This window comes from Mesoplodon mirus (genome assembly GCF_964341445.2).
Source record: "Mesoplodon mirus genome assembly, chromosome: 2".
Taxonomy (NCBI): Eukaryota; Metazoa; Chordata; class Mammalia; order Artiodactyla; family Ziphiidae; genus Mesoplodon; species Mesoplodon mirus.
In genome coordinates this window covers 225,880,015-225,893,382 of record NC_138977.1, presented here as the reverse complement: position 1 = coordinate 225,893,382, position 13,368 = coordinate 225,880,015, and the positions used below count along the sequence as shown (strand labels likewise).

At 44.4% G+C, this 13,368-nt stretch overlaps 1 protein-coding gene across 2 annotated transcripts in view; it reads right to left on the bottom strand.

The window, feature by feature from the left end:
- Window positions 1-13,368, bottom strand: part of DOCK1 (dedicator of cytokinesis 1) — a 540,262-nt gene that overhangs the window by 452,856 nt on the left and 74,038 nt on the right. Inside the window, exons 7-12 of one of the 2 annotated variants that reach the window (XM_082637778.1) lie at window positions 10,886-11,021; window positions 9,540-9,697; window positions 8,077-8,158; window positions 7,518-7,653; window positions 3,217-3,289; window positions 17-159 (exon numbers count right to left, since the gene is read on the bottom strand). In XM_082637778.1, the coding sequence (XP_082493904.1) occupies window positions 17-159; window positions 3,217-3,289; window positions 7,518-7,653; window positions 8,077-8,158; window positions 9,540-9,697; window positions 10,886-11,021 (728 nt within the window). The remainder of the gene's footprint in view (window positions 1-16; window positions 160-3,216; window positions 3,290-7,517; window positions 7,654-8,076; window positions 8,159-9,539; window positions 9,698-10,885; window positions 11,022-13,368) is intronic. The other variant, XM_082637779.1, reaches the window with a different exon arrangement.

Here is a 13,368-nt window from a genome sequence, read left to right as displayed (position 1 = left end):
ACCGTAGAATACATACCCTGGCCCTTGTGGTTGACTTCTTTGGCAGCAATGACTTTGTTTATAACAGTCTGAAGGAAGTCATTCTCCCCCGCCACCCTGGGTGAAAAACGGGATGACATGTTCAGCGGCTTGTGTCGAATGGCGTCGTCCAACGCGAGCCTGGAGGGCACGGGACAACCAAGACCACAGGAGACAAAGGGGCACAGGGACCCAGAGGTCACGGTAACAAGGGAACACAAGAGATCATCATCACCGAGTGCGAGAGAGAGTCATCACAAGTCAATGCACGACAAAGGACAGGATAGGTGACAAGAGAGACAGGGAAGAGCATGGATCAGGAAAATGCTGCACCACACGAGAGAAGTAAAGCGAATGACGTCGGCCCTATCCCCAGGAAATAGCGGTGAACCAGAGCACCACCCCATGTCTATGAGACAACTTACAAAAAGGGAACTTATCTGAAAATAACACGGCCGAACGGCATTTAATCCCAAGGAATGTTTATGACCATTTCTTCTTTTTCATCAATTCTTGACCATATAGCATAGGTCAAGGGGTGGGTGCTTTGAAGGGAAAAGCAAAATCAAGACCAAAAAAATGAAAAGATCCCTCGGACCTAACTGCTTGGGAAGCTCGGGTAGCAACCACGCTGCTCCACCAGACTGTGTACTCAACGTAGCCTAGAATAATTAAATGTGAAAAGAGGGGCATAATCTTCAGAGAACACAACTACCCTATGCCTGAAGAGTAAAACTGTGACACAATTATGAATGTAAATCATCAATGTTTTGGGGACTCATGGATCAGGAGCTTTTAATAGAAGCTGAACTAGGACTGAGAAAATAAAAACAAACAGGCGACCTGGGCAAAGGGAAATACCATGTAGCACAGCAAAGCACACTATGCAATAGGCAAGAAAATATACGTCATGTGTATAATGTTTAAAATTATTTCTAGAAACTAGGACGAGTGCTATTTATCACTTGAGCCCACATTACTCGAGAAAGCTGAGGGCCGTTTTCATTTACTTCACCAAGTTAAAAAAGACACAGAGAGAGAAAGGTACTCTATGCTTCCTTCCCTGAAATGTATCCTGTGGTATAATAAATCAGTTTTAATGGAGCAAAAAATGGGTTTCATTAGCATGGCATTTCCCAAAGAACTACTTCCATTGCTTATTTTCCTATTAAAATCATGCTTCTCTTTTGTTTCCAGCACTAAACATATGAATCTGTATATCAGTCTTCCTTTAATGGAGCAAGAAGTCACAAATTACAGTAAGAATTGCACATGTAATAATATTTTTTAAAGTGGACATTTCACTACAAGAGAGAAAAAGATGGCGGCAAGACGCCACCTCAAGTAAGTCATAACAAGTCCCGGTGAAATCGAGATGAGTGAGTATAAAACGAACCCCCCTCACTTTTCAAACCATAACCCAAGTTTTTTTTTTCCCCTTGACTTTTCCCAGCAGACATTGGTAGGCAACAGGTAATTTCAATGCAGTGGTGCATTTGGGCATCAAGAAACTCTGAGGTCTAATGAATAAAACGGCATTCAAAGCATCACTGGGCTGCATTGTTTTTCTCATGGGCAACTTAATAGTATCGTTTTATAATGGTGTGTTTTAGTTATTACCTCAATATCTGCCCATGTTCCAAGATTATGTTCTCCTTGTTTACTAAAGAAACTTCCAGGTTCTACAGAATGGAGTTCCCTTTGTAACTCTCTTCGCCAGGTATGATTCCGAAGTAGCACGTTCCAACAGAACGTTCTATGATGACGGGAATGTTCTCTACCTGCACTGACCAATCTGGTAGCCACTAGCCACCTGTGGTACTGAAGACTTCAAATGGAACTAGTGTGATGGACGCACTAAATATTTAAGTTTAGTTAATTTTCATGAATTGAAATGGCCACATGTGGCTAGTGGTTACAGTGCTGGACAGAAGAATAAATCTAAAGCAATGAAGCCACAAAAAAAACCTTTGCCTCCAGTTGTGTGGTGAGATACGTAAAAGTGAACCTCAATTTCAAGCACGTTAATGCAATCTTTTCTGTTATTCTAAATGCCTGCTGAGCCATGCTTCAAGATGCTGTCTGACCAGATCACCTGCCTGCAGAGGAAACCACTCTGTTCCACCTTGAACAAGTGGTTCTCAAGCCCGGGGCTGAAGGCGCAGTCTGTCGTGCAAAGACAGGGGTGCAAGGGGAGACCACCTCCCCCCTCCTGCTCCCCCATCCCCCCAGGACAGGACTGCCCCCAGCACCTGCCAACCTCCAAACCCCCTCAGCCAACACCTGAAAACAACCAGAACTGGCTAAAATAAAATTTCTTTCAAGCCTGGAATCACTTAAGTAGAAACAGAAATGAGGAGAAAAGACAGAATGCAGGGCACTGTGACAGGTCATTCTAACTCAATTTATCCTTTACGCTCTGTCTTCTAAGATTTCACACTGCCAGGAGGAAGGCCCCTCTTGTAGTTAACCTAAACCCCTCTAATTCCTCCTCCTTTCTCTCTGTCTAAGGTGGAGAAGTGCCCGTGAAGGGACTACAGACCATTATCCAGGTGCCCTCTGGCTTTAATCTCCAGGGAAATAACACCAATTCTTTCAACCTTTTCCATGGGAACCACCTTCAAATCAGAGAATCAATTTAATGAATCTCCTCCAAGTGCTTTCCCAGCACGCCTCTCTATAGACTTCAGGTCAGAACTAGACAAACCCTAAAAATGGCAAGCGCAGACGACGTCCACTCGAGGCAGCCCCAGAGACAGAAAAATCACAAGTATTATTTCTCACTTTACAAAAGAATTCGTTCTTATTGTGTGTGTTTTTTTTATTTTGAAGACAGCAACTTCCCATGAGGAATCTGAAACTACTGTATTTTGAAAATGTGAATAGCTACTAGAATAAATCAATTATGTAAAGAAACATGCAGGTTCAGGTTGGAATTGGAATTCTGAGCGTCCTACATGATAAGCACGTCAGGGATCCCACGTAAAATCTTCTACTCGCAAGACCATAAACTTTAACCCAGGTTTCTTGCGACTACAAAAAGGCCCTTCACTAGAGCAGCGACTAAACAGATGTTTCATTATTATTAAATAATCAATTCCTGTTTGTGCTGAATGTATAAACTGAATTACAAAGATAATTATTACAAATAAACATTTTCCATATTCTATCTGGTTAAGTACTTTGCCCCATACTTACGGCTGAAAGGGAATGAAATGCTGTTTGTCTTCATCATCTACTTTTCCATTTATTATATCTGTTACATCCATCACTGGGGACAAGAAAAGAACAGAGGTGGTTTTGCTTAAATGCTATCATCACAGAAGACAAACAAACAAAAGAACATCAGAATGTCCTCTGACCAACAACAAGCATAAACTGGTGGAATTTTTTTATATTCAAGTTTAAAGTATTTCCACGTTTGAAAGACCAATCAAGTTATCTGAAAACACCAGCCCCAGTGGGGTTGGGGCTTAAATAGCAGCGTTCCACTTAATAAATTCCTCTATTATCCAACTGGCACTGACTGAGTTGCATTTTCCAATAGAACCTTGTGTGTTGATGAAATGTTCTATCCCAAGGAGCATCTAATGTGGCCAGTGGAACGGAGGAACTGAATTTTTACTCTGATTTCATTTTTATGACAAAATAGCCACATGTGGCAGGGTGACCATACTGGACGGCACTGTTCTGAAGCCTCACATCAGCCACTGCACGGCCCCAAGAAGGAAACAGTACATAAAGTGGCTATGGTTTACCCACCCCGTGCTGGCATCTGGGGACACCATTTCAAGAAACACTGGACAGCTAATCCCCACACTCACCTACTGTATGATTGAGGAAGCTAGGCTCAAAGGCTTGAATGAATTTGCCCCAAATCTGGCAGCTGGAACATCACCAATGCCCAGCTCAGACCAACACAGCGAGAAGCCCCAAGAACAGTCCTGGGGGCACTGGACATGTACTCTGTCTCTGCTCAGCTACCACAACTGACTGCAGGTAAGTGAGCAACGTGCCTCATTGATGTCCTTCTGCACAGTCCCCTCTTTAACAACATACGATCATATATTAAAAATGGGGACAATTTCCATGTCTACCACCTCCCTCCACCCTAAAAAGGGGGAAGGGATTTGCAGGACCAGAACAGAAGCATCCCACCTGTTGCTAAGATGCTCATATGGCCAAGACTACATCGTTACCACCAGCTCTGAACCAACAAATAGGGCTCATTTTTCAGCCCAAGTCCAATCAGCCTTCGGTATCTGCAGCAGCAGCTCAGACAACTGGTTCCATATGGATCAGAACAAGTGAGTCTGAACCCAGGAGACTACCTCCTGCAGCCCAGGCCACAGTGAGCAGCTCTCCTGTGTCCGCAGACCTCTCTCCTCTGGGACTCATCCCACCAGCTGACTATGAGTCTCTGATAATCCAGCTCCCTTGTCAAAGCCCCGTCTCTAGCCCTGGACACATCCACGAGCCCAGCAACTACTGGCAGGAAGGCAGCATGTGAGCAAGGAACACAACCTAGGTCTGAGCACCAGTAAGTTGAAAGCAGCCTTAGCTCTGCTACTTCCTGGGAGCGACAGCCCCTTTGGGCCCTCAGCCCAGTCTCAGAGGGAAAAGGCGCTGAAATCGCCCATCACCATGTCTTTCCCTCGCTGGTCTTCAGCGCACAGGCCCTGGTGAAGAAAGTTCTCGCTGTGATTGGGACTTAGGGCTTCAAAGGTCCCCGTTGCCCAGGGAAGAAATGAAGGACTTGGGGGTGTCACCCCCAAACTAAGAGCCCAAGCGTTTCTATGTTCAGGTATGACGGTCCGTCTTAAGAAAGCCAAGAGTCCACTACTGCGCAGATACCCTGAGAAAACCATAATTCAAAAAAGGGACATGGGGCTTCCCTGGTGGCACAGCGGTTGAGAGTCCGCCTGCCGATGCAGGGGACACGGGTTCGTGCCCCGGTCCGGGAAGATCCCACATGCCGCGGAGCGGCTGGGCCCGTGAGCCATGGCCGCTGAGCCTGCGCGTCCGGAGCCTGTGCTCCGCAACAGGAGAGGCCACAGCAGTGAGAGGCCCGCGTACCGCAAAAAAAAAAAAAAAAAAAAAAAAAAGGGACATGTACCCTAATGTTCACTGCAGCACTGTTCACAATAGCCAGGACATGGAAGCAACCACAGTGTCCATCGACAGAGGAATGGCTAAAGAAGATGTGGCACATATATACAATGGAATATTACTCAGCCATAAAAAGAAACGAAACTGAGTTATTTGCAGTGAGCTGGATGGACCTAGAGTCTGTCATACAGAGTGAAGTCAGTCAGAAAGACAAAAACAAATACCGTATGCTAACACATATATATGGAATCTAAAAAAAAAACAGGTTCCGAAGAACCTAGGGGCAGGTCAGGAATAACGACACAGACGTAGAGAATGGACTTGAGGACACGGGGGCGGGGTAGGGGGAGCTGCAGCAAAGTGAGAGTAGCATGGACATATATACACTACCAAATGTAAAATAGATAGCTAGCGGGAAGCAGCCGCATAGCACAGGGAGATCAGCTCGGTGCTTTGTGACCACCTAGAGGGGTGGGATAGGGAGGGTGGGAGGGAGATGCAAGAGGGAGGGGATATGGGGATGTATGCATATGTATAGCTGATTCACTTTGTTGTACAACAGAAACTAACACAGTGTTGTGAAGCAATTATACTCCAATGAAAATCTATTAAAAAAGAAAAAGAAAGCCAAGAGTCCAGCTGTATGTAGTCACCAAGGGTGTGTGACAGAGGAGGACCTAAATGGCCCAGAAACATGACATCACACGATGCAGGGGGTAGACGGAAGGTGGCGTCAGGATGCTGGTGATGGAGGAGGGACAGCACAGGTAGAAAGCCAAGAAGGCAGGGGTGAGAAGCAGGCTCGAGTGACGCCTCCCCGCAGCCTGCTCACAGCCACCGGGCACCACGCACCCAGGTGGCCAAGATGCACAGCATCCGCTTCTAGGGGTCCGTCCTCTCCCAGCAGTCAGAAGAGACACAAAGAGCCAAGTTCAGGGATGTGCACCGCATACCTGGGCAAGAAGATGTTTTAATAGCTCCCCAGACTGTGTATATGATTGTATAAGTGCAAATGAGAAATACACTTCGGGCTGAGAATCGTTGCCTTAAAAGATTTACCTTTTGTGCCCAAAGTGTGCACGGCCACATCGCACGATGAAATATCCTCCCTCCGTCTCAGAGCAGACAGGAGTAGGAAGTTGGGAAACACATAAGCAGAGGCTCAGGTCCCTGTGTAGCATCTATAGAAACACACCAGCTCAACAGCTCAGGAAAGCCAGCCCTCTGGGATGAACGTGGACAGTAAGATATCACTTGCCCCCTCCCTACCTCACCCCACTGCTCCCTTTTGCTCTGAACCTAAAACTGCTCTAAAAATAAAATCTAGGGCTTCCCTGGTGGCGCAGCGGTTGAGAGCCCACCTGACGATGCAGGGGACACGGGTTCGTGCCCCGGTCCGGGAAGAGCTCACATGCCGCGGAGTGGCTGGGCCCGTGAGCCATGGCCGCTGAGCGTGCACGTCCGGAGCCTGTGCTCCGCAACGGGAGAGGCCACAACAGTGAGAGGCCCACATACCGCAAAAACAAAAACAAAAACAGACAAACAAACAAAAAACAAAACAAAACAAAAATCTATTTAAAAGGCGCCAAAACAAAACGAAACGAAACGAAGCCCTGAGTTTCCTGGTAGCCCAGGTAAAGAGTCCTTCCATCTCCACTCATACAAGAAATCCAGTGATGTATCAGAAAGGAAGCATTTCTCACATACCTATTGATATAAATCCCAAGAATCACAAAAAGGACAGGAAGAAATAGAGGGCTGCGTAATGAAACTCCACTGCAGCCATCAAATCGTGAGAGAAAATCACTTCCTAAATTGTGAAAAATGAGAGTGACACTGAAAGAGGTCAACTAATTAGGACGTCCTGGGGACCCTTTCCTCTCCCCTCCACAGAGATAATTCATCACTCCCGTTACTTGTGCTGTCAGCAAAAACAAAACAAAAACAGAGTGCCCGTCCACAGGATAAAAGGCCCCTATCTGAAGAGAAGGCTGTCCTCTCCGGGCTTCCTGCTCCTTCTACCGTTTCATCCCTTTGACCATTCTGTGTAAATTCATTCCTAAATCAATCAATCGCCAAGTCCAGAAACCCTACAACCCTCCAGTGACTGGTTTCCCTCCAGGATGAGCATGTGGGTCAGGGTCTCCTCCAGGACATAGGATCCACTTTCAAACCAAATATATAATTTGCACCTGAAGCTTGTGGAGCAAAGACCCTGAGCTGCATGTGGACCTGAACCCATGCAGAGAAGAACGAATACATTTTTTTTTCTCTCCAACAGAAAAGCTTATAAATCAAGCAGCCCACTGTCCAATATGCAACGGCAGCTCGTATTCACAGCAAAGGTGATGATCTTGAAACTCTTAAGAAAAAGGAAAGAAGTGGATTACCGGCCACCCCGAAAGGCCGCCGCAAGCCGGAGGTCAGCTTCCTTGTGTTATTGTCTCTCAGTTCCATGCGACCCACTCGAACAATCTGACACACAAAACTGATTTTCTCCCTTTTCAGGTCTTTGCTTCCGAGATCCTAGAAATATTAATTTCCATAAGTTATTTTGGAGAACCATTACTCAATGCAGGTTCAATTGAAACAGACAGTAGAAAGATGGATTGCAACTCTTTTCTCCAACCAGTTTTTAGCATTTTAATAAGTCATTCACAAGACAAAAAGGAGCTGAATCGCAAAAGTCAATTAGCATTAAATGAACTTAGGATCCAAGTTTCAGAGACATACTCAAGGTAATGGAGTACACATCTTTGTCGCGGGGACTCTAAGGGTAGCTAGAGACCCAGAAGATTCCTGGGCAGTTATGTTATTATAGTAAATTAACAAGTGTTAAAGGCAACCCAAGGACCCATGCTCTAGGGTGGTGAGAAGTCAGACGGCGGTCATTACAAATAGTCATTAGAACGGTGAGCAATTCAAATGAACATCTTTGGATGCACTCACAGTGAAAACAGCTCGCAGATTATGTAATCTGTCTATATCCTTGGGCAATCCTGAACTTGACCAGCGAACCAGGTAGTTTTCACTTGAAAAAAAGAAATAAAAGCAAATTAAGTTCCCAAATAGAACAGGGTACCAAATGTACATCCACACTGACTTTTCATTAATACCACAGAGGTCCACTATGCAGACAACTAAATGGGTTTAGAAATATCAACCACATCAGATACAGCTGCTCTGCCATTAACATATAAGCAATTTCCATACAGGATAGTATGCAGGGATGGCCTATACAAACGCCTTGAGGTTTTAATTTTGGATGCCCAGGGTTATAATTCCAAAGGAACTATATGCAAACGGCATTTCAAAGTTTTTATTACTTTTTTAACCACTTTTTTAAATTAGTTAATTTACAATGTTGTGTTAGTTTCAGGTACACAGCACAGTGATTCAGTTATATACGTATGTATTCTTCTTCAGATCCTCTTCCATTATAGGTTATTACAAGACACTGAATATAGTTCCCTGTGCTATACAGTAGGTCGTTGTTGTTTATTTTACACAGTTGTGTGTATATGTTAAAAGTTTATTATGAAAAGCATATTTGTTCATTTGGAACAATTGTAGTCTCACATTCACCATTCATTCATTTATAGTATAAAGTAAAACTGCCTGATTATTTCAGAGCCTGACACAAACCAAATATGACCTAAAAATACATATTGAATCCTACAACAAGAAGAAATAAAGTCCTTCTCAGAAGTGGCAATGAAATTTGTTCTGTTTTCTGTCGTATACTAAGTTTTTAAATTTTCAAAAATACGAGTGAAGATTCTAGACTTTTAAAACACACACACACACACACGCACGCACACACACACAGTTTAAACCATACTTTTTCCCTCTGGACAAAGAGAAAGTTATACTGAGGAACAAAAACAAGAAGTGAGAAAGAGAGCACATGAGAAAGGACAGACGTGGCAGAGATGGGATTTACAATATTTTATTGAACAAACATTCTTTGAGAGCCTTTACATAGCAGGCACCGTTCTAGACACTGTATTCCAGCCAACCAACTCGGAGAAATAACAGTAGGTCAAAGGTCCAGAAATGACACTCACAGAGAACCAAAGCTCGAAAAAGCAAGATTAAGACAAGAGCAACGTATTGGGTGGGGCTGGGGGGGGTCAACAAACAAAACATCCTCTCAAGACAACACAGGAAGCATGACTTCAACCTGTAGCTGCCAGGTCCTTATAACATTACAAGACTACAGCTTTACCATCAAATATCCACGTACACGCAGGAAAGCTGACCCGGACGCGGAGTTCAGCTACCTGGGGGATGTCTGGCCAGCTGATCAGCCCTAGGGCTGCCTGCAAGAGCAAGACTTTGTCGGGGGTCCTGAGGCCATCTTCCCAACAGTAACCAAAGAGGAAAGACAGCAGCCAGGGGACGTCACTGACCTGATGAACTTGGACTCCACAGGGTCATACAGGGACATGAGCACTTCGGCATCTTCTCCGATTTTACACACCACGTTTTTGAGGTTGACGAACAAGGCCAGAGAAGGGGTGGCAGCGAACTTGGCCTGTCTGTTAATGTCTATGTTCTGCTTTTGGGACTGTCGGTGGAAATAAAACAATACAACAGAAAGTCGACAAGAGCGACACTCTTGGCTACCCCCTGCTGTGTTCATTCCCTACAGAACAGAAAACCATGTGAAACTAGCTGCAACAACACAGCACAGCCCTTCATGCAGTGTCTTCCTTGTCCTCACCTGACACTCTCATCACAGGCACGCACCCAACTGAAAATAACAGTGCCCAGTCCCATAACAGCTCATACTGAGTATTTTCTTCAGATACAAAACATTTAGGGGCCCAGTCAATGAATCAGAAGGGAGACTACATGTGGAGTTGCTTGTTTACTGTTTGGTTCTCCCATTAGATCAAACCCTCCAAGGACATCTCTGTTATTCATCATTATGGCCTCAGGACCCGGCACAGAGTAGGTGCTCAACAGTTGCTGACTGAATGGATGGCTTGATCAGGCAATCGAGTTCTCAGTATCAACTACATACAAGATACCATTAAAGGCCATGGAAGATGAAAAAGATCAACAAGATATGTGTTTCCTGCCCTCACTGTGCTTATTTTTTTTAATTAATTCTTATTGGAGTCTAGTTGCTTCACGGTGTTGTGTTAGTTTCTGAATCAGCCTTACATATACATCTATCCCCACTTTTTTGGATTTCCTTCCCATTTAGGTCACCACAATGCATTAAGCAGAGTTCCCTGTGCTCTACAGTAGGTTCTCATTAGTTGTCTATTTTATACGTAGCATCAATAGCGTATATGTGTCAATCCCAATCTCCCAGTTCTTCCCACCTGCCGTTCCCCCTCGGTATCCATACATTTGTTCTCTACGTCTGTGTCTCTATTTCTGCTTTGCAAATAAGATCATTGAGCTTAGGTATGTCACTCTCCTACTCCTATCAGAGGAAACACAGAATTGAGTATTGTTTCCCGTGAGCTAAGACCACAAAGGCAATGTCATTAAAATCCTGCCCCCTGAACTGAAGCACACCCCCCTCAAGAGTTGAAATGCTTTCAGGTCATCAACAGCATGTTTTGATGCCGGGCTCCATTCCACCCCTCATTGTATGAAATATACTGTGTAGCTGTGCCTTTTCAGGTCCTTTTCAGTGCACATAATGGGCATCACTGGTGATGTTTTACTAATGTAGTAAACTGCTGCTGAGAAAATGTGTTCCATATGTAAATGGCCTACTACAGAGAGGTGAACTTACCTTTTCTTCTTGTAATCTTTCCTCCACTTGTTTAGAAGCTACTTCATGAGCTCTGAAAAGACTAATCGTGCTAGTTAGTTCTGGATCCAGAATGTTCCCGTCTTCATCTCTCACCACCAAGTCCAAATCAAGGATCCTAGAACAACAAGAATTCAGAACTTCACAACCCCAGGGCTTTGAATTCTCTAACAAACTTCAGTCCCAGCAACTGAGCAGAAAACATCACAGAAAGTCGGGGTCATCCACACAATATTAGGAAACACAATTCTGCAAGGTCACTGCCTTTAACTTAAAATGTATATATACCCTTGGAATTAAAAAAAAAACTTATTCAGTTTTTACTTCCATTGCTGTAGTGGCTTTGTCTTACAGATCTACAAAGTCCAAATGAAATGTACTTTGCTAATTACCATGTGAACTGTATGGACAGTTTAAAGCACACACATGCCATGCACATGCTGTGGCATATGTGTGTATATAAATGTGTGTGTGTATGTGTACATATATACAGTCACATGCCCACCGATATGCCCAAATATATACAGCTGGTGGTTGGGGAGAGGTGAGAGAAAGGAAAAGCTGGAGCAGGGGCACACTCACCGCTCCATGTCCTCACCACTGTCTCTGGCAGCTTCCACCGCACTACGTTCCTTCTACCTAGAATCAGTTCTAATCCCTTAATTAGCCCAACAGAAGATTTTTGATAAAGACGTTCTAGTGTTTCAACATAGAACATCTGGAAGTCATACACAGCAATACTAAGCAACTTTCTGGCCAGATGGCTAAATGTAGTAGCCAACTTAAAACACAGGCAGCATCTGACTAATAAACCTGTCCATCTATATCTGGAAATGTTTTTTGGCAACATTCTCTCCATTTCCCCAAATCCAATGAAATAGTTAGGTGATTTTTACCACAATTTTTATTTAAAGAATAAACAAAGGCAATTATATAAAGAAAGAAACCAAAAGCTGTGCTACGGTGGTGTGTTCTGGTTTTCTTTTAATAAGACATGAGGATCTTAACCACAGATGCCTTACACTTTGCCTTTGGGATTTTTCTTCCTGCTATTAACAAGTCTATAGAAGCAGGACATTTTTATTTTTTTTAACCATACAACAAAGGAAAACATCGTTTGAAATGAAGATGAATTTCAATTAGAGAATATCTTTAACAGTTACAAGTTGAAGAGGAAAGCTGACTTGGCAGTAAAACTTCCATTTAGATGAACTAATGTCTGACTTCTCCGAAGGTCACACACCTTAAAGCTACACGTGAATGAGTCTATAACGTGTCAAGCAGGTCGTTTTGTCAGTTGTGCTGGACCACTGCACTGTTAGTGGGAGGCAATCACAAAAACCTCATTTTGTCCTGTTAATGTATCTACTGAGCAAATCCACGGATGGTGAAACAAGTCCAACTGGGCCTGTCGGCAGGCAGCACGAGGGTAAACGGGCTTTTAAACAAATAGAGGCTTTTCCCTTTGCATGAAAAGAACCTTAGTGGTGGTAAGGATTGTGAGGGATTTCAAGAGGTACAGAAAATAAACCTTTTATGCTCTTATTAGCTGTCTTTGTAACAAGAGTCACCAATTTGGGAAAGCCCCTCCCTCTGAAATATGACTGCTCGTCCCCTGGGAGGAGCCAGTGCTGGTGTGGGTGGAGTCAATGCTAATGAAGTGGGATCCATTCTGATGTGGGCAGAGTCCATGCTAATGAAGTGGGATCCGTTCTGATGTGGGCAGGGCCAGGGCTGCGGTGGCCAGAACTACAAAGCATCTGGCTTTAGGAGGACTCAGCAGGAGGTCCTGCAGGCCACACAGAATCGGACTCCCTGAGAAGCAGAGGCTCTGGCCACGCTCCAGCCTGCTGCATACACCCTGCCATGTACCTCAGGCCTGCCAGTACAGATGGTCAGACCCATTTCACAGAGGAGGACACCTAAGTTCAGAGAAACATCTAAAAGACCCCAGGGCCTGGATTCTGAGCCAGAACCCTCTCATGGCAGAGCCCATGCTCTTTCCGACATGCCATGTGGAAACCGCCACAGGAAGTGGTCTCTCAGGGGTCTCCACACCAACCATTCCATGCGCTGTTCTCAGCAGCTGGTGCTCGGGTGGTTCTGAATCCAGACCGAGCCTCCACTGTGAAGGCACACTGCAGCAGAGCAAGGGACTCTAACACCATTAGAAACTAAATCCGTGGAAGCCCAAAGCACCTCTGGGGGGGGGACCCCGAAATTACGTGCAAAATTGTGTGTGTATGTGTATGTGTTATGTATGTGCATTTTCCTAGAGAGATGGTCCATGACCTTAATCACATTCTCAAATGTCTCCCAGAAACCATTTTAAAATCCAACTTTCAACACAGTGATTTTATTTTTTACTATTTTGTTTTCTGAAGAAGGAACTAGAAAGATATGCACAGAGTACTGGGCTTTAGAGAAGTTATGGAGTAGATCTGAGTTCCTTGGGCAAAAACCTA